The following is a 25,439-nucleotide window of genomic DNA, read 5'->3' on the forward strand; positions in this document are numbered from 1 at the left end:
GCGGCTCCTCCCCGCGGGGGGGGCGGCCGGGGCGGGAGGAGGCCCAGCCCGCCGCAGGCGCCTGCTGTGGCCCGAGCGCCGCCCGGCCCCGACGCGGGCCAGGCCTGCGTAGCCCGGTCCCCGGGCGGCTGCGGGAGACTCCGGGGAGCGGTCTCGTGCGTTGTGTCGCCGCATATTCAGGTGAACTCGCCAAGGGAGGCTCAAGCCATTGTGGCAGCCACCGCCACGGCGGCCAGGGGCGGCCGGCACCCCGCGGGTGGCGCTGCACGGCGCGGCCTGCGCGCCCCCGCGGCCTCTCACGCCCGGTGCTCTGGGGGCCAGGCCCGGCGAGGCGGCCGGCGCCGGTGGGTGCCTGCGGGCGAGGCCGGCCGGGCTCAGCGCTGGCACCGGCGGCTCCCGCTGCTGCCAGCCCCAGCAGCACCGTGTGCCCGGGCAGGCTGCGGCTGCCGGGCAGCTCAGGCCAGCACGGGGCCAGTGGCCGCGGGCGGGACCCCCAGCCTGGGCGAGGGTCACCAACAGCTCCCGCTTGGCAGAGTTTTGACCAAAAAGACGTAACAGTGGGGGAGGCCTGGTTTGCCATGGATATATCTGAAATCAAACTGGCTGAAACATTTAGTTTTTTTCTCCCTACGCTACTTTCAGAGGTTGAGCTAAAAAACACCAGTAAAACAAATGGAAGTTGGAAGAGGTTGTTTCATTCTGGGCTGAACAAAATGCTTCAGGTTTGTGCAAATTACTTCCCCCTGCAACAACATCAGCCTCTGCTTCTTGGCTTGGCGCACGTGCTTGGCTGTTTGGCTGCCAGATCTGAAAAATTCATCCTCTGCCCTGATCTATCCTGGACGTCTGTTGTTTTGGGAGACAGAGTGTGTTGAGTGCTGGGCTGTTTGGACCTGGGGAAGTCAGCTGAGGTGTGTCCTACTTTCTCATCCTTCAAAGAACCATCTAATCCCCCCAGCTCTTCCCAGCGTGCGCAGCTCCACTAGCTCACTCAGTGCTCCTTAACACAGCGAGATGTAAACCCTCCTTTACTGTGGCAGTGGCAATGTTTCACTAGTGCCCTCCGACAGCCTGAGGGTATAATGGGCATTGCCCATTATTAACAAAGTACTTGTAGGAGGATAGTTCAGCTTTTGCAAGACAGTCTCAGCCTGCTCCATTTTCAGACCTCTCTCCAGACTTCCCATCCCCAGCAGCTGGATGTGGTTCCTTCCCCACCAAAGCAGCTTCTCCAAGGCCAGGAGCTTTGTGCATCCTGCATCCTCCTCCACTCATTTGCCTGGCAGAGTATGAACGGACATCTTTGAAATGAAACACCCTAGGAAGTGTGGGCAGGGACACTGCTGTCCCAAAAGGTCTCGGCAAACACTATACCCAGTGGTCAGATAGAAGTGTGACTTAACAGTGCTTGAAGACAAAGCTCTACATTCCACTGCTTCAGTTTTTGAGACCCTGCTTGCCCCAGACCAGACCAGCCTCTGCTGCTTTTGTGTTTCTGACAAACCAAAACAGCCGTCACCTGTGGGCAGCTAAATCCCAGCAGCTGTGAGCACAGCCTTTGCAAGCTCGGAAATGAAGCTGGGGAAACACAGAGAGGATGACACCTCCACGGAGGGGACAGAGGCTCCTCAAAAGCATGCTCCCAGCTCCAACAGGCACCACTTGGCTTTAAGGACATCCCAAGCACTGTTAAAGACAAGTGATGTCAGCAACATCCCCTTGCTGGACCAAAACCACAGGTAACAAGTTCACATCTTGCTGTGTGCTCGGCCATTGCCGCTGCAAAGTTACCCTGTGGTAGCAACTGTTTTACCTGGGGCCTGACAACTGAGGTTGCCAACACACAAGACACCCAGCTGCACAGCCACCTCTTAACACCTGCCAGCACATCTTTACACCCACACCATTTCTCTCTTTAACACCAAAAAAACCTTGCATTAAAGTTTTAACAGATAGTATGCTTGAAGCCCAAGAAAGATCACAAATTTCTCTGCCAGTTCCACACCAAAACACAGTTGCTCCTCTCCTCACAACGAGGTTAGGCCATGGAATCTCTCACTCTCCTTCCTGCCAGGGACTGGCTTCTTTTTCTGAGATCCAAAGTGATATTCCTCCAGGTCTGCAGCTAGTAAAGAGCTTCACAAAACTGCTGAGGACAGAGGTGCCGCCGCAGCCCCTGTGCCCCCTACTGCAGTCCTTACTCCTGTCAGCTGCTGCTCTTTCATCCTAGCATTCTACTTCGTGTTCTCTGCTAGACCATCCCTGTGTCAATCTCTCAAGTATCTGAAAAAAAACCCTTGTTTTTACAGTGCTCATCACTGTAGGATGCTCAGCTCCATTCTACAGGCTGCCACATCCCCTTGAGCTTCTTAAAATTAACCTCATTTCTTTGGGGGATGAAGACACAGCTTTAGCTTTGTTGGTGATCAGCACTGGGGATACCTGCTTCTAGCCATTGAGGCACCCCTTAAAGCAGAAACCTTAAGAGATTAAAAGCTTGCAACTGAGCAACTGCAATCATTAACTTACCAGGAGCCTTGAGGAGATGCAGAGACCAATGTCTCTTCTGCATGGTCATGATAACCCACCCACAGTACTGTGTTCAGCTCTGGAGACCCAAACATAAGGACATGAACATGTTGGAGCAGGGAGGCCACGAAGATGCTGAGGGGGCTGGGGCACCTCTCTGCTGAAGACAGGCTGAGAGAGTTGGGGCGGTTCAGCCTGGAGAAGAGAAGGCTCCAGGGAGATCTTACAGCACTTTCCAGTGCCTAAAGGGGGCCGACAAGAAAGCTGGAGAGGGGCTTTTTACAGGGGCATGTAGCGATAGGGCAAGGGGGGTGGCTTTAAACTGAAAGAGGGTATGTGTAGATTAGATGTTAGTAAGAAATTCTTTGCTGTGAGGGTGGTGATGCATTGGCACAGGCTGCCAAGAGCAGCTGGGGGTGCCCCATCCCTGGCAGCATCCAACCCTTGGACAGGGCTTGGAGCAACCTGGTCTCATGGGAGGTGTCCCTGCCCACGGCAGGGGGTGGGAACTAGATGGTCTTTAAGGTCCCTTCAGACCCAGAGCATTCCTCAAAAGCAGATCCTCCTCAGGTTCTGCCTCAGCTTCCAACCACTAGAACTGTAGAGAACTGCAAAGACCAAGAAATTTGGCTGGTAGGACTGTAGGTAAGCAAGAAATAAAGCAGAGGGGCAGGTAAGCAACTCTCCAGCTCTGTGCATTTTACAGCAGTGCTTCAGGCCCTGCTCTGGAACAGACTCGGGCACTCTGCAACACAGCAGTGGCTCTGCCATGTCACAGGGCAGGCAGGGACAGCTGCTGAAGGAGCAGAACAGCTTAAATAGAGGCAACAGTTAGCTTAATCTGCTTAATCACCCATTAAAGCATGGATCTAAACATTAGCTACTACTTCCACTACAAATGCTTCTGGCCCCTTCAGAAGTGCAGGACCAAAGCCTGCAGCATAAGAGACCTAAGAATCCCAAAGAGCTGCTGACTTAGGTATTTACCAAAAATCAGAACTCTTAAAGGAATCCCACACTCACACCATTTTACAAAACTTCAAAGACCAGAGGATACGGAAGCTGCACAGTGGATTATCCAGGCGACGTTTATTAGAGCATTTCAAGTATACAATGATTTTACTGACGGCTGTGAGCAGCTAAGATGCAAACAGATGCCAGTAGACAGGGCAACCTAGAACTAGCAGGCTATGCAATTCTTGTGGAAAACTAATGCTTTCAGCTGAAAGAAGAGGAAAAGGAAGTATCAGACTAAAAGACTGAGCAAGTTTGGGGATGAGGAGGAGAAAATGTAGAAGTTTTTATCTGAGATTACTTACTTAAATTGGCAACTCACAAGTAGCAGAAGCCGTCTGCTATTGCACTCTTCCCTTGGCATCCCAAGGACCTAAAATAGCCAGGTGTGAGGTTTTGTTCCACCAAGAACAGACAGTGTTTTCCCTGGTAAGAATGGAGACCTGCACCAGTGGGCGAATCTGGAGCCATAGCTCAGCACTTAAGAGATTTAGAACACTGGCTTTGCATACTCGTATGTGAGAACCAGGCTGTTGGACTTCCATCAGCAAGGAAGCAATGCAGACTTTCAGCAAGAGCATCCTAAAACTATCAGCTCCTCACTATAAGGCAGCTTTAGGTCAGGACTCTTTTTTGGGTGCCTGAGCTGTTGTTTATAAAAGCAAGGACCACATGGCAACAAGACTACAAGGTCCTCTGACAATAACAAGGATTGTGCGTGTTCCCCAAGAACTATTTCTTAAAGACATATCCTTAAAAATACCTTAAAGCAGACTTCCCCATTGATGCACAAAAAGGGCATGACTAGGGAGGAACTGAACTATGAAGTGATCAGCTCACAAAAAGCACCTCACAAACCAGAGGCTATGTACTTTGCCTGATTTGCAAGTTACTAATTCTGCATTTTAAGGTAATAGCTGCCTCAATTGCATCTTAGTCTCCTGCATTCATTGACAAGGAGAAGCTGAATTCAAGAGCTTAAATAAAAAAGAAAGAATTTAAATGCTTGACATTCAAAAAGGTATCTCCAGAATAACTGTCCTTCAAAGACTACTAAGCTCCGAGATATTCAATGGTAACTTAGTAGTCAGTCTAGCAGAGTGCAGTGGAGTTTCTAAGCCTCCTGAATACACCTTTGTTAACCAGATTTATCACAATTCTATCTAGCAAAATTGCTTAAAAATTTGTCTTCGTCAAAGACCATTTGAAAGCTCTGGTCAACAACTGATTTGCAAGTAAAACAAAAAATATTAGAAATGGTAACAACACAGTCTGTTTAATCAAATCTGATCCGATTGCTAGAAAAACAGGCTAAGGACAGCCACTCAACTCATATCCTGGATGCTGCAGTGCCTTCCTCCCATGTACCCTACAACTGCTTTTTAGAAACTGTTTGTCTAAAGGACAACAATGGAAGACAAGTCAGGATTTAATGACAGATTTCAAACAAAAGGGCATACACACATTAAATTAACAAGATTCAACCTTCAGCACAGAGGAGTATGACAGAGTTACTGGCTAGAGTCACAGAAAGTTCCAAATTTGAACGGTCTTGAACCACTTCCAAAAATTCCAATGGCTTTTTAATAGTTCCAACAATTAACAGGTATATAAAACGGAGACGGACTTCTCCAGCAGAAGAGTTGGGGCTCTTCCAGGCTAATCAAACTGCTGGTACAGAAGGGAGTTGATTTGACTTTCCCCACCTTCCCACCAGTCCACTAAAGACTATGATTTATTAAAACCTTCTTGATTTACTGACGACTAATTTAACAGGAAAAAGCCGCAGACTGTGTCAATCATAGTGGATGGCAGTATAGAAGATTATCCACACAACCTGTGGAGAGGAAAGGAAGTGAAGGTTATCTCAATGCCTCTGGGGAGGGTTCAGAGAGAAAACAAGCCTCACACCCTGCTCTCAACAGAGGACTGGGGACTGAACTGCAGCTTTGAGATGGTCTTGAAGAGATGCTGGGATCATGATGTGCCACAAACGGCATTCAGCTTGCTTGCCTTCTGGGGTGATTAGCTCTCCACATTAAAATCCCACCATAGTCCTTCTAGTGATTAAGAAACACCACCACATCGAGCGCTGAGCATGTTCAGAGATGTGGGTGGAAGGAAGTAAGGGAAAAACAAAGACACCCAACACAAAAGGTTGGGTGTAACTAGTTCTAGATGAAATTCCACCAGGATATCTAGGACAGAGGATGGGGAGACATAAAAGTTAAGGGTTGATGCAGAAGTATAGCTGCCTGTATTTACATCCTTTCCTACAGAGAAATCCCAGGCACTAATACTGTATTTCAAAACCAGTAGCCATCAGATTTTTGGGCTTTCTTTCCCAGTCAACTCCACTTATTAGATGACGTTAACATGTCTCTATTCTATCTGTGCACCACCTCACCTGATTTTCTCCCAGGTCTTTTCCCTCAGAAAGTGTATCAACTTAAGCAAGAGGCATTACCAGAAACAGTGCAAAAGATGTCATGAATCCTTCTTTTGTTAGCTCCCACGTCCCGCCATACTCCTCCTCATCTATCTGCTGGAAGCTACTGAAGTAGAGGTATAGAACACCAGCATTGATCAGGCAGAATCTGGAAGAGATAAGGAAGCGTCATTTTGGTGATAAAGGGTGCAGGTATCCAGTATGCCATACTGCAATGTAGCAGTGAAACATCTTTCATCTGCAGCAGAGAGGAAGCAAAGAGGAATGCTGTTCCTGCAGCGCTTCCCAGGCAGCTCAATCACTTCTGTAGAAGAGCACCTCCAGGTCAGCTTGCCGTAGCATGCTAGGTTCAGATGAAGTTCAGCTCACAAGGCACAACCTACTCCTAGTAAGTCTCAATAGACAGTGGTCAAGCTGGAGGTATCAGCAGATCTGCAAACCCTGCAAGTTTTCCTATCCTGTAGATCAGCAGCAGTCCTGCTCCCACACAGAATCCAACTTCCTTGTGTGTACTACTTGATTTTGAGGCTGCCAAGAGGGAGGGCTGTTAGACTTCACACTCAGTGTTACATCTCTGTTAGCATCCCATGACCAAACGCAGTGGCTCGAGACGAAAGCCGGAGAAGACTCCACAGCACCCTGAGCCATAGCTCTGGGGTTCAACCTGAGACAACTCGGCAGTCCCCAGTCTGTGCCAACAGTTACACTGCAATGGGGAGAAAAAAAAAGCGACCTCCTGTTTGTCCATAGATGCATTTGGCTTTACGCCACCCCAACTTAGGGCTGGGGCAACCTGGGAAGTTACAGGTATGTTTCTGGAAAGAAAGCTGTGTAGAAAGGGCAATGCAGGAAGACATACAAGTTCAGCGACTGGCAGCAAGCTGTGAGCAGCTGTGTGACTGCATACCACAGAGAAACCACGCACACAGTTCTAGAAGCTTTCAGTGTTTCCACTGTACACCAAATCACTTTTTCTTATTAACATTTATCACAGGAATTGGCTTAGGTGCCTTGTGAATTAATGGATGACTAAGTAAGAACAATACTTCTCAGCTACTGCACATCTGTTACTGGGGGCCCTTTAGATTTAACTGTTTGCATGTAGCTATTGAGTTCCTGTTGGAGCATCACTGCTTTACAGCCCCTTTTCCCTAAATTTCAACCTTTTTTTTTTTTCTTCTTAGAGACACTTGCAGCTGCTCCCTCCACTTGCTCGCCACAGCCAGGATGCTCAGGAGGAGGGACAAGATAAGTCAATTTTGCCTAAGAAAAGCCGTGAGGTTGTGTGCTTGACTAGGAGACCTTGACTAGGCAGAGACATTTGCAAATGTAGATTCCCCAGAGCAGACACAGTGACTTCCCACAGCTGGTGTTGAGAAAGCAGGTGTCTCTCCGGTGTCCCCTGCAGAAACTTTCAGGCACTTGTCAGGGCCAAAGAAATTTTCATTGTGTAACTCAGAGCGCTCACTGCAGCCTTTGGACACCTGCTAGGAGGTAACCTGAATCCTATGTCCCAGTGGGGATCTGATGCATATATACCCTTCTAAGGCACTGCCTTACCGCCACACCATGGCTGAAAGAACAACCTCAGCAAGCTGGGAGCACCACGGGAGCACTGCCAATGGTGCCACTTTGCCTGCTTGTTACCTACGGTCTTTGGTGTTTTGAAGAAACCTTTTCTTTTTCAAAGAGAAGCGGCCCCTCTCGTCTACTAACAAAACCTCTTCTCCAAGGAGGTCTCCTGACTCAAAGAGAAGGACTACCACACCTTCCCCTCTATGGGCCTTACTTCTTAGGTAGCCACACTAGGCACCATACTCATAGCCTAGTATTCACACATGCAGGAAACAGGTCACTTCACAAGTCAACTGAACCTCTCATTCCCTCCTTCTACCCCTGCCCCTTTTAATAATAATAAAACAAGTCATTTTTAAAAAAGCATTAATCAGGCTGAGAAGAGAGAAAGAGGCTGATGAAGACACGTTATGATTTGTATGAATTCCATGACAAATAACAGTCTGGCTTTAAACAACACTGGCTTTAAGACACACAGCAGACAGAGACTGTGCTTGGCCAGCCCAATGTTTTTAGCCCAGCTTTAAACCAGACACCAAGCCAAATCCAAATGTGGGAAAGTACATGAGATAGAAAAGGAAATAAACCTTACACTGCTATTCCCACGAATCCCTTCAGTGGAACTACTCCCCAGATGATTCCCAAAATAACTGCAATGATCTGCCGGAACCAGTAGATCACATCTAAAAACTCGTCCTGAGGAGATAAAGCACAAGAAAGATTTTGGCATTTACTTTTTCCTTTTTGTAAAGCATCACACAATTAACAGGTGAAAATTTAACACATTGAATGCTTAATTTTCCATTCCAAGTATAAGATACTGTACTCAGAGCAGATGAAAGCAGCTTGTGGCTTCATGTACTCTGGACTTCTCTGCTTCCAAATTAAATACATGGCTTTGTCCTCCAATGGGCTAACAGCAGAGGTGAACAAGTATCTAGTCCCCTTGTTTACTAAAGATTCACTTATATAAAAATTCACTGGAATAAAGTTTTAATGCTTTAAGACTATTATAGCCACTCTCAGTGGCCCAGGCCCTCCCCTACCCAGAAACAAGAGGTACCAGTAGCCAGTCCTCATGCCAACTCCAGACCACAAACCCTGTCTTGCACATACTATAAGTGCATCTGCATTCTTTCAGAGCAGCAGTGAAGTGGTCATTCCTGTTTGCCCACAGGGTCAATACAACTGTAAGCATTCCAGCTGGACAACGCTGACTTGTGCTTTACATAAAAAGCACTTCTGCTTGCATCTTCTTCTCTAGCCTCCCCAAGGCTGGGATTGCCCCAGCATACCCCATAATACCAACAGCCTTTATGATTTTACTGTAGGATGTGCAAACTTGTTCGGCTCTATGCAGAAGACTAGAATCCACACCAGATATGGTCACAATTCTCAGTCATTTTAGCCTTCAGTTCACATCGTGTTGCATCAAACCAGCCTGCCATTGTTCCTCTTACTAACTCTGACATTCCTGCCCAGTTTGTCAGAGGGGGAAGAGGTAGAGTATGGGAGAGCTCCACCAGCTCTGTAAGCAACAGCAACTGCTAAGAACAAAGTGACACAGATTCATGTCTGTCCCCCAAGGAAAAGCAAGGCAGAGTCTGCACCTTCTCCATGCTGGCAAAGCCAAGAAACCAGGGAGTAGATGTCCCCAGCAGGTGGGCCACAGGCCCAGGCCATGCTAGGGGTATGGCAGGACCTGGGACGCTGCAGGAGCACCGAGCTCCTTGCAGGCATGTTGCTGGGGGGCACAGGAAGCAGCAGGAAGAGGCACTGACATAGAGGAAGGAGCATTACAGAACACGGGAAATACACAGAGGAAAAACAGCTTCACTAGTGCTAAAAACACTGGGAGGTCTGTGGGTGACATGTTTTTACTCACGCTTGGAAGGTCTGCTGACAAACATGAGCAAAATGTACAAGCTGAGCACATGCATGGGATTTTGTAGAAACCAAATCTCTTTTTGCACATGGGATGGCAGGGCTTGGTGCAGCAAAGCAGACTGCAAACGGCTGAACAACTGCCATGACCTTACTCTTCTGTGAGAACATATCCACGCTGTGACACTGAAACGGGGAAACTCTCACAAGCCTGTTCCTGCTGCTGCCCTTTCCCTTCAGACCTGAACTGGTCAGATGGATTTGCAAATATATTTATCCCCAACTTCTTAAAGTAAATTCCATTTCTAGTTTTCTTTTACTTACACGAAGTAATGTTTTATTTAAACCTAGAAGAGTTTAATCCAAAAGCGAAATTTAACTGAGATACCAGCATCAACGCAGCTTGTTTCCTTTGGCTGCGGGCCCGGGAGCAGTGAAGGACGGCCTCTGCCGTGGGGCACGGCGCAGCAGCGGGGCCGCCCGGTCCCAGGACACACGCAGAACGAGCCCTCCGGTAAGCGAGGCGCCGGACCACGGCGCGCCGGCCCGCAGCGTGGGAGTCCCGCGGGGTTAACGCGGCCCCGGGCCCCTCCACGGGGGCTGCGGGCTCGGCCCCCCGGCGGCGGGGGCGCGCACCCGGGGAGCGAAGCACGGTACAACGCGGCGCTGCCGGCGAGATGCACTTCGGCAAGCTTCGGAGCCGCCTGGCCGGCACCGGGGGCACTACCCGCCGCCCCCGCGTCCGCAGCCGCCGTGCCGGGCACTGCCGAGCCTGCTGCGGCCCGGGCCCGCCCCCGCGCCACCACCTCCTCGCCCAACGGCGGCTCCGACGCCGCCGGGCACGGCCGGGCGAGAGCCCTGGACAGGTCGCGGCCGCGCCAGGCTGGGCAGCAGCACCGGCTACCGGCCCCGGTACCGCCAGAAGGGAGCCGCGCCCCGCCCCCAACCCCCGCCAGCGGGCCGAAGGCTGGCAGCGGGACACCCCGGCCCTACCCGGGCCCGGGCCCAGGCCCGCGCCCGCACCCCGTGAGCGACCCCCGCCGCGGCCCCACCTTGTCGTGCCAGGCGGAGTCGCTGCGCAGGGCCTTGCCCCACACGGAGCCGCGCCCGGCCGCGCCACCGTTGGCCACCGTGTGCTGCTGCGCGTGCGGCGGCTCCTCCCTGCGCCGCGCGCCGCTCATCCTCCTGCGCACCCCGGCCCCGGCCCCGCCGCCGGCCCGGAAGCGGCCGCCGCGCACCGTCACCCGCCCGCGCCCCCGCTCCGCCAATCCCGGCGCCGCCGCGCATTACACGTGACCGGAGAGCGCCCGCCCCCTACGGCAGCGGAGAGGGGCCAGGTAGAAGCGCGGCGCGTGTTGCGCTCGGGGAGCCGGGCAGGGTGGAGGCGGAGCCTAGGCGTGGAGTAGGCGGGACTTGAGCGCGGGCGGGCGGGGCCTGGCGGGGCCTGGCGCAGGAGCGCGGTGCTCGGGGGGGCGGCCCGGCGCCCAGGGGAGGCCGAGGAGGGACCCCCGGCCCGTGCAGCGGCCCTTCGGCCAGACCTGTGGCCCCACGCCCCGCCCCGTGAGGGCAGCGGCCCGGCGGCGAAGCAGCAGGGACGGGGAGGGCCGGCCGGCTCGGTGCTGCTGGGGCCATGCGAGGCGTTGCTGGACGACCTCGACCTTGCGGTGGCCCTCGCTGGGCGTGCTGAGCCCCGGCCCTGTCAAGGTCCCTCCTGTGGCGTTACTCCTTCCCCGTCTGCTCCCGCACAGCCCTGGGTGCTGGCAGGCTGTCAGGGCTGCGGTTCCGTTTCCCCATTAACGCGCGCTGGGCCGAAGCTCTGCGTTTCTGTCTGCGGCACAAACCAGCCAAGGCGTGAGGTGCTGAGCTGCTGGCTGAGATGCACAGTGCAGGGTCATCCCATATTGCTGGCGAGACCTTTGCCCCTCACACCCCCACCATGACTGGGCCCTTTGCCGAGTGGCCAGGTCTCATGTGGTCCGGCTCCAGTCGTGCCCCTGGGGTGCTCCTCAGGTGCTTGGGAAACAGCAGCCCCCCTCCTGCTCTGCACCCTCCCCTCTGCGATGGGCACAGTCACTGCAGGACCCCAGGGCTGATCTCTTCCAGGACTTCAGGCACATGAGGAGTTTCACTGTCCCCAGCTCCACGCTCCTGCTCCACGCCATCTTTCAGGGCAGGAAGCACTTGCACAGCAATGAGACACCTGGGTCAGGGAACTGATCTAAAATTCACTTGCTAAAAAAAAAAAAAATGGTTTGTTTTACTCCATCTCCACTGCCTGATCGACTGCCCAGAGGGAAAAGCAAATTAAACTATTAAGCTGAGGTTTGAAAGTACAAGGAGGAGGAAGAAGTGCCAGAGGATGTCACAGGGGTACAAGCAGGTCCCCAGTAAGGGTTGCGTGTTGGCAGGCTTGTGGAAGTAGGGCAGGATTATGTGGGGAGCCCTGGGCACAGGCAGGAGAAGGTGGGAAGGGCTGGATGAGGCTCAGGGGAGAGCCCCAGGGGCTGTGCAAGGTGGCCTAGCGCAGCCCCTAACATGCACACAGCTTCAGAGGCTGCAAAGCACGTGAGGAGCTGCCACATCTGTGCTGCCCCTATTCACCAGTTACCCCCACCCCGGGCCCAGCCTGACAACTGCCCAGTGGCGAGGAAATGGGGCTCAGTGAGGGGGGGTCCTGCCTCCTGTCAGGCTCCTGGGGACCACTTGGGCACAGCTGAGGCCGGGTCTTTCCTCCAGCACAGAAAAACCTGGGACCGGCCATGGGGTGGGCAGCTTGAGCTGTCTGATTCCTGGGATTTGTTCTCTTTTTCTTTTTTTTTTTTTTTTTCTCTTTCGTTATATTTTAGCTAAAAAGTTGAACCTTCTTGGGACCCTGTGGCCAGATTACAGGCATGGCAAAAGTTCTGCACTCTCCCTGGGTCGCCTCTGCCCTGGCATGGCACTCAGCAGCATTTCCAAACCCATCTCTGCATTTCACCGCCTCCTGATTACTCCCTCAGCACAGCCTGTCCTTTGGAGGGGAAACAGGCAGGGCACCTGCCACCAATGACCTCCGCGGCTCCCCTGCTCCCCAAAGCAGGCGGTGCCCTGGCAGATTTCATCCAAGCAGCACAGGGGCATGGTTAGGGTGCCCCCAAGTCTGGCAGGTTGTTGGCAGAGCAGGTCACTGGTCTTCTGAACCAGCAGGAACAAAATCCATTCCCTGGGCAGGGTCTGGCTGGGCTGCTGGAGGGCATACCCATTGCTTCTGCATCAGTGATGAAACAGGTGGGATTTTTGGCTTTTTAATTGTTGTCTGTAGTGATGGCCCACAGGAGAATGGCAGCTGAAGATCGATCGATTTGTGTCACTGCTCATTTCTGCTCTTCGCTGGTGTCACTGTGAGTGCAGCCTGTGTGCTCCATGCCATTCCGTTGGTGTGGCTCTGCTATGCTGGGAAGTGCCCAGGCGTGACGGCAGGGTATGGTCCTTGTCCTCGAGCTCCCACCTCTCTGTGGGCAGCGACAGAGCTGCTGGCAGTGCCTGGGCAAAGCAGCCCTGCTCCAGCTGCCCGCTCCAGGGTTGGGTGAATCCCTCTCAGAAATGCTCCCTCTTCCACTTGCCTGCTCCTCGGCAGGCTGAATTCCAGCCCCGGTGTCGTGGAGCCCTGCAAATCAACGCAAAATCACCCCTAGGATGATGCTGGGGGGGGGCATCACCCTCCCAAAGGGGAGACCCCCGGATCGGGCACTCCTCTTGGTGACTGCAGGACCAGGCTGGGGCACAGGGCTGCTGATGGAAAGCACGAGTGAGCAAGACCTGCCGCCCTGCAGGGCGCCCTGGGCCCGACGCTGCCCAGCCTCAGGTGAAGGGTGGGAGCTCCGCATTCCTCTGGGCTCCAGCCCCGGTGTGGGAGTCGGGCAGGCCCCCAGCTGTTCTCCCGTCCAGGCCGCTCTGCAGAGGACCCTCGAGGGGCTGTGCAGCGGGTCCTGCTGCCGGCCTACCGCCCGGGGCCGGCAGGGCTCGGCACTGACTGGCCACCGGCCCCTTGGCAGCTTGGTCCCTCTGGGCCATTCCGGGACCCTCCAGTCCGCCTCGGCGCAGCCTTCGGATGCCCCAGCCCCGCCCCGCCCCGTACCCACCCGGACGGGGCTGCAGGCCTGGCTGGTGGCCACGGGGGCGCCCGCGGTTCCGCGGAGCACGGCACCCCCGTGCCAGCGGGCCGGGGGGCGCAGGGGCGCGCTGGTCCGCAGCCGCCGGCGCCACCCCGAGCTGCGAGTCCCCCCGCGGGCAGGCGGACACGCGTGGGCCGCTCCCGCCGTCCTTTCGTCTATATTAGGCCGGGAGCGCCGACCCGCCGCCCCGGCCCCGCCACATTCTTCTGCCTTGTATGGGCCGCGTCGGGCCGTGCCGCGCCGGGCGGTACCGCCCCGGGGCCCCGCTGCCCGCCCCGAGCGCCGCGCCCCGGCAGAGCAGCGCCGGCCGCCCGCAGCTCCCGCCGGTGCAGGTGAGACGGCTCCGCCGGGCGGGACGGGACGGGGGCCGGGCGGCACTGGGGAGCGGCGGCGCCGCAGAGAGCGGGGCAGCAGGGATGGATGGAGCCGGGGCTGCCCCGGCGGGATGAGGCCGGGAGCAGCGCGGAGGGGAAGCGGCAGGACGGGAGCGGGCGCCTGCCCTGCGGAGCGCCGGGGGGGAGGGGGGGAAGCAGCCCCGGGTGCCCCACCGCTGCGGTGCTGGAGCTGGTGCCGGGGCCAGCCCGGGGCAGCGGGTGCCGCAGCGGTAGAAGCAGCCCCGGTGCGCCCCTGCGAGGGACCCCTCTACACGGGCAGAGCTCCCCCCGGGCGCCGGCGGGGATGTCCCAGGCGCGGGAAGGGGAAAGGCCGCGGATCGATCGGTCTTGAGCAAAGCTCTCGGTAACTGTCTGCAACGACTTGGAGCTGGGACATCCCTCCTGGCTTCCCCAGCTCGCCCTGCTGCAAGAGCAGATCCTGCCACCCATGGCTTCACCCACCGCCCAGTCTGTGAGAGCTGTTCCTGCCTGGAACAGCTGTTTTTCCTGCAAGTCTTGTTGCTGATGGTCAGAGCCAAGATCCAGATGCATATGTGATGCTCTAGGGACCTCCCCAGTGACCCGTGAGAAGCTTCAGGCAATAAACTTGTAAGGCAGAAAAAGCTTTATTTAGCTCATTTCCCTCAGTCTTAAGCACAGAGGTACATTGTGTTCTATTTAGCCTTGTCCATGAAAGCTTGAGATTCTCTTGGCTTCCCTTCCTGCATACCCTTTTGGTACCAAACACTACAACTGTGATAAAAGCCAGGGAGACTCTAAAACATAGGAGAAAGCAGCGGCCGAAGCAGCATTCTTTGGAGCAGAACATCCCCAAGCATCAACAACCACTGCAGCTGACCAAAGATGGTTGGGTTTCTTTAGTCACTTGAATTTTTTTCCCCTCTTTTCACTGGCAGGCTGCCTGCGGCTGTAGGAGGAGTTTGTGGTCACCTCCCCCTCTGAGGCTCTGCCACCAGATTCCCCCACTGAGGTGAGCCCCTGACTTCTCCTGTGAAAATGTCAAACCCAGTCCAGGGCATGTTATGCTGGTAGCCTGAGGCCATGGAGACCTTCTGCCCCATGGCCTCCCCAGGCATCAGAAGGGTGCTGGACTCTGGGTCTTTTGCATGGTGATGGTGTTTGTGCATGCCTTCTCAGGGTGGCCCCAGAAGATATGCTTTAGGAGGGTTTGTATGTGCCACATGGGCACAGTGAGGTCCTTGTTGCCTAAACTTGGTGGGATGGAGCTAGCCCAGAAACTGTCTGCCAAACCTGCAGTCAAGCCCCACAGCCACGTACGGGCCTGGCCAGGTCTGCAGTGTGCGGTGGGAGCTGGGGGAGGGCTGGAATGAACTTTCCCTCCTGGTGCTCACTGCACACTTCGCTCTGGCTCTCTGATGCTGCCCAGCTCCTTCCAGTCTCCACATGAAACCTTCTCGCTGGCTGGTGAGCAGGAGCTGGTGTCCCTCTCCAGCTGTGCTGGAGGCTGCAGGGCAGCCCCATGCAGTGCCGCAGCCTTGTCAGCACTTTTAGAGGTGGCTCCTGCAGCTGCACAGCCAGCTTTCGAGGAGCAACCCCTTGGGAAATCCTGAGCGGTGTATCACAGGTGATGGCAGCTTCTGAATACACCCTGGGACACGGGGACAGGCTGCTGCTACTGCAAGGGCAGCTGTCCCATCCCCTCCATGCCCGGGCACCCCTCCTGCATGCCAGCCAGACCTGCTATGAGCCAGTCCAGCCCGCTGGGCCAGCAGCGGCTCCCTGCTGGGATAGTGAGCTGGAGCAGCGCAGGAGATGCTGAGTAGGGAAGGGTGGAAGCGGGCAGAAGGGAGGATGGGGATGGGACAGGGCCTGGCTGCCCCAGTGGCACACAATGTCCCTTTGGCTTATCCCGCCCTCCCTAGCATGGCCAGGAAGCAGCACCGGGATTGGGTTGTTCCTTTGGTTTTTACCAAGGAGGAAACACGTGGCAGTTCCCAGCCCCATGGCCCCTTGTGTCTGACTCAGGTGGGGTTTCACCCCAGCGCCGAGCTCCTCAGCTCTGCTGTCTGAGGTCAGTGGCTGGAGCAGTGCTGGGATGGGGCTTTCAGCCGGGGATGGCAGGAACAGGACCAGTCTCCATACTTTTTTTTTTTCTTGCGGAGTAGGAGGTCGGGGGGTTGGTGGCTACACCAACTGGCTTGGCCAAATCTACCCCAGCATGCAGGGCATCATGACCTGATCTGGGCATCCAGGGAATGTAGCCAGCAAGCCCTTGTGCAGAGCACGGGTTGCCCCTGCTGAACCAGGCCTTGCTGCAAATCACTTCTGTCACACGCAAGAGGCACCTTTCCCCACACTGACCCCAAAAAAAAAAAGTCTCTTCCCAAGTCCCAGCCAGCCCAAAGAGGACTACTAACAGCAGAAATAGGACGATTAGGAGATGACCAGGTCGAGCTGGAACTTGGGACCAAGCATCTCTCCAGGGCATGTTTTGGATCAAACAGCAGAACCATGTGCTGTCAAAATCATGCTTAATCCCCCTAACAAGAACCATCTCTCTGGAGAGGGTGCCAAGCTGCGCTTCTGCTGCTGGTCACAGCTGGGGCAGGGTAAATATTTGGATAATATTAATTCATGTGGTGGGAGCAAAACTCCTGCTAATTTCTCTAGTCTTTTGCTAATAATTCTGTGTGTTTTGAAAGCTGAGCCCTGTGCCGGCTGGCTCAGACCTGGCACAGCAAAGCCGTGGCATTCTGCTGAGCTTCCCCAAGCCGCTGCCTGGGGCGGTTATGGGCCAGGAGGTGGCTGTCCTGCCGCAGGGAGCACAGCAGCAGTGCTGGAGGGAGCAGCAGGCAAGAAGTGGGCTGTGGGGGTCAAGATCTGCCCACCCCACCGCAAGCATGGCAGGGCTTTCCAGTCCTGCTGCTCTCCTCAGCTGGCTGGTGATAAACACCTCTTTCCTGGTGGGCACGGGGAAAGAACTGAGCATCTGGGGGATGACGGGGTCACTGCTGTCTGGCACCGGGTGTGGCCAGGTCAGCTTGGGGCAGCGCAGAGGATGGGGCTGAGGACACTGCAGCTACAGGGGCTCATGGGGACGAGGGGGGGAACTGTCTCCCAGGGGACACGGAGCATGTTCCCTGCAGATGAAGGGCACAGCTTGGGCTTGGTGGGTGCTGCCAGGCTCTGTGGTACGGAGCACTGCTCCTGCAGTAGGATGGGAGTGGGTGTCAGGGTGGGGGGAGAGTCCCCAGCCCCTTCAGAGCTTGGCTGGGCAGCCCTGTTGGCACTGACACCGTAGCGGGAACTTGGCACTTAACGCAGCCCCCAGGATGCCCTGCCAGCACAGCCCAGCTAAGGGAGCCTGGGGACTGCAGCAGGGTGGGGACCAGGCTGGTGCCTGCTCCAGCTCCTACCTCCGCAGCCCTTTGAAAGAGGAACAGCAAGAGGGGAGGGAAAGAGCTGGAAAGCAGGTATGGTCTGGGGAGGGCTGGCAGGAGCTAGGTGGGTGCAGAAGAAGGCTGTTTGCTCTGCGCTAGTCCATGCCAGCACTGGGGTCCCACTGGGCAGGGATGCTCCCCAAGGTCCTGTGGTTCCCCTGGGTGCATCAATGTCAAGGACCCAGGTGGGAAGCAGATCCTGGAGCAGCACACACAGGTGGCCAGACCAGCCAGGCATGGCTAAAGGTGTGCAGCTTGCTGGCAGTGTTGCTTTATGCAACACAATGTGGCTCCTTAACTGCCAGAGGGCAGGAACCCAGGCAGCATGGGCACAGGGCACACAGCGTAACACTCTGCTCTTCCCCCTGAGAATTCATTCATAACCTGTTGCAGCACCATCAAAACTAGCCAGCTGCAACAAGGCTTTTACCATCCCATACCAGGTTAGCTTCGGTAAGTAGCTCCCACACCTTGCCCCAGCACAGCCACCAATCCCCCACAAGGTTTCAAGGGTTCACCTACCGTTCATGCTGGTTCCTCGTACTCTTCAGACCAGTCCACCCCGCTTCTTGCCTCTGCTGTGTCCTTCTCCTTAGCTCTCCTCCATCCAGGGCACTCGCTCTCCTCCCTGTGCTTCTTCCAGGTCCCTCTTCACCCAGTGCTCCTCTCCCATCCCCCTTAGAGCCATTTAACTACTCAGCAGGAACCAGCCACAGCTGCACCTTATCCAGTCAGCCAACCCACCGCCCCTGAAGCCAGCCCACAGATGTATATTATCAATTTCAATTAACCTGCCTTCATTCCTCTACAATTCCTCTACAATAATCCATTAATTTAACATTACCCCCCAGCTGCTGCCCATGCCAGATGCTGACCCAGATGGGGACGCTGAGGCACCGGGCTGCATGTGAGGGAGAAGCGGCAGCGGTGGAAACCTGAGGGCTCTGAGCAGCATCTCCTGCTTGTGCTGACCTTGCCCCAGCCTTTCTCGAAGGGCGGTGCTGAGCCAGCCGCTGACACCGTCCCTCTGCCATGCTGGTCTCCGCTGACACCTTGCTGAATTGTGCCTGGCAGGATTTGCCTGGGAGAGGTCTGAGCATCCTCCCCTCAGGCAACACCGGTGATTGCTGGGGGTGCTGAGGACCGTCTACAGACCCCATTTGGGTCCTCAGCACCCATGGCACAGGGTGTCTTAAACACTGACTGCATCCCTCAGCCTGGCAGTGTGGGGATATCACCAAACCTGTGCTCTGTGGCTATGAAGGTGCCTGGGTACCATCTCGGCGTGGGAATGGGATCTCTGCTCCAGCCCAGCTCTGTTGGGCACTCGCCAGCAGGGGCTGGGGGCAGGCCCCCCCCCCAGCTTTGAAAGACCAGGTTTTCCTGCCATGGCCCTGCCTCGGTGGTGTTTGGGGTCCACGTGGTCCTTTTGCCATTCCTCACAGGACACAGGTTGCCCCAGCCATGTCCCCAGAGCCTGTCCATCCCACTGCTGCCCCCCTCTTTGCCCCTCCGGGCTGTTCCTTTCTCCTGCTATTCATTACCTGTAACAACAGCACCAGTCCTCAGTGCCCCACAGTCCTGGTGTTGCTTGGCTACTCTCCCCCTGCCCGCAGGGGCTCTGCAGCCCCCCCAGAGGTCCACTAGCCCTCTGTCCCCTCCACTTCAGGGCCCTTCTTGTGGGCTCCCCGGGCAGAGTGTGGGGTGCCCCGTTCCCTGGTGGGGAGGGAGGTGGTGGGCGGCCTTTGGCCCGGCGGTGGGAGGTGGGATGGATGGACGGAGGGGGAAGGGAGGCAGTGGTATGTGAGGAATGTGCCCGGAGCAGATAACCCCTTCCCGCTGGGTGCTGGGTGCTGTGCCGAGTCCACCTCTCAGGGACGGGGCTGGGGGCTGCTTTTGCACAGCGAAATGGAGGAAACCAGGGAGACCCATCACCCTGGGAGCTGGGCTGGGGAGAGCCCTGCCAGGAGCCGGGGGGGACCACGGCTGAGCTCTGCCCAAAATGCTGAGGCAGCCATCCCCATGGCCCTTGGGACTGAGGGCAGTAGGGGGATGCTGGGTGCTGGGCTTGGCATCTCTCCCTGTGCCCGAGGTGCAAAGGGGACAGGCAGCAAGCAGGTCTGGGGGCTTGGGGGCCGAGGGTGCTGGCGGGGAGCCCTGCCTGTTGCCTGTGGGGACGGCCCTGGGGAAGGGGTGCCGGTGAGCACTGCCTGCACTTGTGACTTCCCAGGGGACTTGTTAGAGGCTGAGTCTCACCTGTCCCCACATCCAACCCCACAACTGCCTTATGTCACTGTTGCCCAACTATGGGACGGCCAGGGAAACTGAGGCACAGGAGACGCAGGAGTTTTGTGTCCCTGCCTCTGCTCCGGCCCCCCAGGCCCTGCCTGCCCCCAGTCCTTCTGATGCTCCTGCCTGCTACCCTGCCCCTAGGTGCCACCCCAGCTGCCAAGATGTCCAGCAAACGTGCCAAAGCCAAGACCACCAAGAAGCGGCCCCAGCGTGCCACCTCCAATGTCTTTGCCATGTTTGACCAGTCGCAGATCCAGGAGTTCAAGGAAGCCTTCAACATGATTGATCAGAACCGTGACGGCTTCATTGACAAGGAGGATCTGCACGACATGCTGGCTTCCCTTGGTGAGGGATCCCTACCCCCGTGCTTTGGGTGCCCCTCAGCCTCTCTTCCCACGTCACCTCCTTGGCAAGTGGGGAGAGCTGCTAGGTGACCTGGTGCTGCAGACCGGCTTTGGTGGGCTGCCATTGCGGCACAGCCCTCCTGCTTTGGGCCAGCCCGATGCCAGCTGCAAGATCGGGCCGGGGTGTGTGTGTGTGTGTGTCTTTGCTGGCACCAGCTGACTGTAGAAGGTGCGTCTGTGGAGGCACCCAAGGGCAGCAGCTCGGTGTGTCACTCTCACAGCTGTGCTCGCTTAGAAGGGACAAGACCCATGGGGTTGGAGAAGCTCTGCCCTAGGAGCAACCACCAGCCACAGCCATTGAGTATTTGAGTAGCCTCACCCCAGAACGTCACCTGGGGTTACCCCTTGCAGGACAAAGTCCTCCTGTTGCTCTCAGCCTGGGGGACAGAAGAAGCCAGTACCTGTGCCGGTGTGATGCCTCGGCTGGTTGAGACCTGTAGGTCTGGCCATGCTTCCCACCCAGAGCCCGTTGCTCTCCTTCGATGCAAGCCGCAGCTCCCACCTCCCGCTCCCTGAGGTACTCCCACGGTGCTTCAGGAGGTCTGGCAATGATTGACCCAGCAGCCAAACCTGTTCTGGAGGTCCTGCCCGGCCCTGGGAGGGACCCCTCCTCCCCATGAGCCTCAGCTCTGGGAGCAGGGGGGCCGGGCATCGGGGGCATGTGGAGCTCCACAGAGGAGGTTAAACCGTCCCTGGTGCATCCATGGTAGGAGCAGCACTAGGGACATCAGCAGCACGAGGCTCGTGTGGGGCCATTACTGCCCCTCTCCTTGGGTGGTGCTGGGGCCAGCTGCCAGGGTAATGGGGAAAAGCCATGGGTTTAGCTCCTGGTAACCCTCAGATGAATTCCTGCATCTTCCTCGAGGCTGAGCTGGGCAGAGCTTGGTTTCAGGAGGCCTCTGGCACAGATTCAAGCATGGGGAGAGATGCCATGGGGGGAGCATGGGGTGCTGCCGAAACCCCCTTCCCTTGTGTGTGGGGTGGGTGGAGATGCACCAGCAAATTCTTCTGCAATTTAAAAAAAACCAGCCAGCTGGGTGCATGGGCTGGCCGTGGGGCTGGGTGCTGGGGAGGGGGATGTGGCCCTGCACCCACACCCCCGCTGTGTCTGGCAGGGAAGAACCCCACTGACGAGTACTTGGAGGGAATGATGAGCGAGGCACCGGGACCCATCAACTTCACCATGTTCCTCACCATGTTCGGGGAGAAGCTGAATGGCACCGACCCGGAGGACGTCATCCGCAACGCCTTTGCCTGCTTCGATGAGGAGGCATCAGGTTCGGGCTCTGCCTGCACACGGCCGTGCTGCCTGCCTGGGCCCTTCGCCCCTTGGGCATGCAGCTGGGGCGAGGGCTGGGGCCAAATCCTTGGGGATGGTCCCCCAGCAGCTCCAGAGTGGGAGAGCTGGGCAGGGCTGTCTTTGGGAGAGGCTCAGCCCTCCTGCAGTGTCCTCTGCTAAGCCACCTCCTGCCGTCCCTGCAGGCTTCATCCACGAGGACCATCTGCGTGAGCTGCTGACCACCATGGGAGACAGGTTCACCGACGAGGAGGTGGATGAGATGTACCGGGAGGCACCCATTGACAAGAAGGGCAACTTCAACTACGTGGAGTTCACCCGCATCCTGAAGCACGGAGCCAAGGACAAGGACGATTAGAGCTCAGGGCCGCTCACCCCCTCTGCCTCCTCCCGCACATGCCCCCCCTCCCCGGCCCCCCTTGCTGCCCCACAGCAGGGTCCCCCCATGGGAAACACGTCCCAGGATCAGCACCCTGCATCGGGTCGTGCTTGGAGGGGAAGTGCTCCTGTCACCACACCGCTGTGTACCCATCCATCAGCCCCAGACCCCTCCCATCACCTCTCCCACCCACAGGCTCACCCCACTGGGACCCCCAGCCTGGCTGTGACACCCCCCAAGCAGCCACTGGCCCCCTCAAAGCCACCACGCCACTGGTCCCTGGGGCCAGGGTGAACGTCCCCGTGAGCGCTGGCCTGCAGTGGTTTTGGCTGCCTTGAGCCTGAGCAATCCCCGTCTTGGGGCCGCAGCACAGAAAGCGTCTCTGCCCTCTCCCCCCGCACTCCCTTCATGAAAGAAACCCCACTTGGTTTCCTCCTCCCCAGCTGTTTTATGGTTTTAGAGCCTGTGATCTGAGGGATTCGGGAAGCATATAAAACCTGATGGGTGTGATATGGAGACATGCTGTGTGTGGCTCCCTCGAGGACCAGCGCTGTGCTGTGCCGTGCCACCTGCCTGCCTGGTGGCTTTGGGGGACAGGTGTGGGCACCGCATCCCCCCCCTTGCTGCCATGGCCAGCCAGGGCCCTTTCCAACAGGGCAGCCTCTTTTCAAAGCCACATTGCTCCCTAACCTGTGTAAAACCAGCTCGAGCATCATTTGCTGCCTTTGCTGATGGGACGAGTTATGATAATTACTAAATTATGAGAGACATGGAGACGTGGAAGGCTGAACATGTGCTCTCCCAGGGTCATGGCTTGTGCTCTGCAGCAACAGCCCCAAACCAGCCCACCTCCAGGCTTGCAGACACCAAACTCCTTCCCTAATTCCTTGCTGTACCAGGGAAAAAACTGCAGTTCTCCCACTTCCAGAGCGAAGTCCCAGGCCTGAAGGCTGCTGGAGGGCAGGATGCTTTTTAAAAAGCCCCCTTCACTGGGAAGCACACCAAAGTGAGTGTCTCACAGATGTCACTTCAGGGTAGACGGGCTGAGGCTGCAGATAAACCGAGTGGAGTGGGAAAGGGCCTCCGGCTTCCCCGAAGTGTCTGCCACGTGGAGGGCATGCTGTCTTCTGGAGGCAGCTGCATCCAGGAGCAACGTTCCACCCTGCTGACCCAAAAAAGGATCAGCTTGTGTGACCAGCCCACGTTCTCCCAGTGTCTCCCTTGTACTGGGGAGCCCAGTGCTCCAGCAGCGGTCTCCTGGGTGCAGAGCAGAGGGGAAGGGTCCCCCCCTCCACCTGCTGTGACGCTTCTCCTGGTGCAGCCCGGACACCGCTGCCACCTTCGCTGCAAGGGCACGTTCCTGGCTCGTGGGCAGCCCGGTGTCCCCCAGGCCCCCCGGGAAGGGCATGGGGACAACAGAGCTGCCCCTCAGGAAGGGGCAGGGGGAGATGGAGCGTGGGGCCCCAGTGCCAGAGGTGGTGAAGCAACCTGTGCCCCAGCTGGCTGGGGGCGAGCCCTGTGGCGCGGGGCTGTGGCACCAACAGTCAGACACGGGGTGTTTTCGTGGGGCTGCTTGTTTGCCGTGGGTGCCCGCTGGCATGCACTGGCCCTTACCCGCACACTGTCCATCTCCTCACCAAGCAGGCAGTGATCACCTTCAAACCTTGAAACTGGCACGTAAAGCTCTGCCAGAGGTGGGTGAAGGAGCACGAGCCCCGGGCTCCCACTCCATCCCTGGCAGCGCAGGACAGACCCAGCTCGCCTTTCCTTCCTAATTAGCACCACCACGACTACAGCCCGCGGCCATCGAGCCTTGGCTTTTGCAGAGCAAAGGCAGGCTGTGAAACCAGTAAAAAAGGCCTGTCAACACTGCTCCCAGGACCAGTCCTACTGGGGGAATCCCAGCGGGGAGTTCAGTGGTCCTGAGCAGGGAGCAGGACCCTGCTGCTGGAGAGCCAGAGCCAGGCCCACGGGCAAGGCTGTCTCCAACAGCTGGCACAGCCGACCCCAAATCCAAATTTCCTTGCCAAAAATCCAGATTAAATATCAGAAGGTGGGCAAAGGGTGGAAGGGAGTCCTGCCTGGGATGGGTCAATGCCCTGGAGGCTGCCTGGAGTTTCCAGCATCCCCCTTTGGGATCTTGCTCCCTGATTGTTTTTCAAATTGCTGAAGTTTAATAGCATTACCATGTCAATGGGCCAGGCTTCGCAGGGCTGGCTGCTGGAGGACCAGCCTGGGCAAGCCCTTGGCCAGGGCAGGCAGGGAGATGGGCCATAGCCTCAGCTCCAGCCCCTCGCCCCACAGGGCTGCTGGTTCCCCAGTTCCCCATCCGCTGGGAGCTGCCTGGCTCCTGCTCCAGGCTGCTGTTTAGGCTCCCCAGATGCTGCACTCAGGCACTCGGTGGGATTTTTCCCAAGCGGCGTCCACACGACCCGGCCCTGGGCAGGTGTCTGAGCCCAGGCACCATTTCCCCGTTGTCTCCATTAGGCAGAAGAGTAACACGGCCTTTCTCAAAGGGTGGGAGCTAAACGCAGACTGCTTGAGAGGCCAGTCGGGTCTGGGCACAGTAGCTGACAGAGCCGGGGTGGCAGGCAGCGGGGGTCTGTGGTGTCACCCACCCGAACAGGCTGGGCAGGACAGGACAAGCGTGCCCTGCCTGGTACCGGCCCCAGGTTGCCCGCAGGAGTGAGCCCAGTGCGAGAGGGCTGGTGGGGCAGGGGATGCACCATGCACTGCTGCAAACTTGCAGCTGACGGGGTTTGCACCCAGGGCCAGCCCCACACCTTGCCTGTGGGTCACCAGCCTACAGTGCGCGTTAACGGAGCAACAGCAATTTTGGATACAGTTTCACCGAGGGCATTGAAGATTGAGCAGCAACTAAACAAATGCTTTAAGGATTTTTTTTTCCTGTGTAATCCCTTATTGCACCATGCAATCTGTTTTGCGTGGACCAAAAAACTATCACAAAGGAGTTTTTTTGCAGCCTTTCTCAATACCGGAACAAATACCAATCTATTTCCCTGAAAGCAGAAAAGAGGGGTGGGAGGGGAGCTGCAGCACAGCCTGCAGAGGTGGTGGAGCCTGGAAGTGGGGGGTTGCCCCCAGGCTGGCTCCAGCACCAGGGTGCCAACAAAGACCCACTGCAGACAAGCTCTGCATGGAGGCAGATGGTGCAGGATGCGGTGACCCTCGGGGATGCTGAGCCCCACAAGCACACAGGTCCCTGGGGACAGGCACACACGTGTGCTGTGCTCAGTGCTGCACACCTGCCTGTCCTGAGCCTCTGGCAGGGGGTAAGGATGTCACCCAGCCCCACCTTGCAGCAGGGCATGGAGCACCAGTGGGGAAATCCCATGGGAGCCGCATCCTGGGCCAGCAGCATGCTGGTGCAGAAACGGAGCCAGAACTCCAGAACGGTCTCCAACGCTCAGAAGGTCCCTTCGGGCTCTGCGGTTGCAGGGGGCAGGCACAGGGAGAGCAGTGGCAGCCCTGCGAGCCCCCCGGAGCCCTTGCCTGGCCTGCTAGCACCAGGCATGGCACCGGCCCCACCAGGTGCCTCTTCTTGTCACCCTCTCCTGGAGCCACTTTCCACTTCCATGGGCACGGTGACACGCTGAGCTTCTGATTTCCCACTCTGTAAGTCAAAAAGCCACCAAAGGAAGCACT

General features: G+C 56.9%; 2 protein-coding genes and 1 long non-coding RNA gene across 3 annotated transcripts; 2 read left to right on the forward strand and 1 right to left on the reverse strand.

Annotated features, from left to right (window-relative positions):
- The first annotated feature begins 47 nt into the window (after positions 1-47).
- Positions 48-8,153, forward strand: LOC308070808. Its single transcript, XR_013930866.1, has 3 exons — positions 48-180; positions 643-722; positions 7,177-8,153. It is a non-coding gene; the product is annotated as an uncharacterized lncRNA (long non-coding RNA).
- On the reverse strand, positions 4,957-10,706 carry RAB5IF (RAB5 interacting factor). The gene is made up of 4 exons (XM_080405371.1): positions 10,504-10,706; positions 8,160-8,263; positions 6,011-6,140; positions 4,957-5,380 (listed from the first exon to the last, which is right to left on the reverse strand). The coding sequence occupies exons 1-4, from the start codon at positions 10,630-10,632 to the stop codon at positions 5,339-5,341; spliced, it is 405 nt and encodes a 134-aa protein (XP_080261497.1). The 5' UTR covers positions 10,633-10,706; the 3' UTR covers positions 4,957-5,338.
- Positions 10,707-13,822: 3,116 nt separating this feature from the next.
- Positions 13,823-22,289, forward strand: MYL9 (myosin light chain 9). The gene is made up of 5 exons (XM_080405370.1): positions 13,823-13,937; positions 14,897-14,970; positions 19,835-20,038; positions 21,213-21,374; positions 21,580-22,289. The coding sequence occupies exons 3-5, from the start codon at positions 19,855-19,857 to the stop codon at positions 21,750-21,752; spliced, it is 519 nt and encodes a 172-aa protein (XP_080261496.1). The 5' UTR covers positions 13,823-13,937; positions 14,897-14,970; positions 19,835-19,854; the 3' UTR covers positions 21,753-22,289.
- The last annotated feature ends 3,150 nt before the right edge of the window (positions 22,290-25,439 follow it).

Source organism: Falco punctatus (assembly GCF_963210335.1).
Source record: "Falco punctatus genome assembly, chromosome: 10".
NCBI lineage: Eukaryota > Metazoa > Chordata > Aves > Falconiformes > Falconidae > Falco > Falco punctatus.

Excerpts from the sequence above, each read along its gene's own strand:
- RAB5IF (XM_080405371.1), bottom strand. The coding sequence starts at position 10,632 with ATGAGCGGCGCGCGGCGCAGGGAGGAGCCGCCGCACGCGCAGCAGCAC. Across the intron at positions 8,264-10,503 it reads ACTCCGCCTGGCACGACAAG|GACGAGTTTTTAGATGTGAT; the intron begins GTGGGGCCGCGG and ends TTATCTCCTCAG. Across the intron at positions 5,381-6,010 it reads CATCTTTTGCACTGTTTCTG|GTTGTGTGGATAATCTTCTA; the intron begins GTAATGCCTCTT and ends TCCTCTCCACAG.
- MYL9 (XM_080405370.1), top strand. The coding sequence starts at position 19,855 with ATGTCCAGCAAACGTGCCAAAGCCAAGACCACCAAGAAGCGGCCCCAG. Across the intron at positions 20,039-21,212 it reads CGACATGCTGGCTTCCCTTG|GGAAGAACCCCACTGACGAG; the intron begins GTGAGGGATCCC and ends TGTGTCTGGCAG. Across the intron at positions 21,375-21,579 it reads CTTCGATGAGGAGGCATCAG|GCTTCATCCACGAGGACCAT; the intron begins GTTCGGGCTCTG and ends CCGTCCCTGCAG.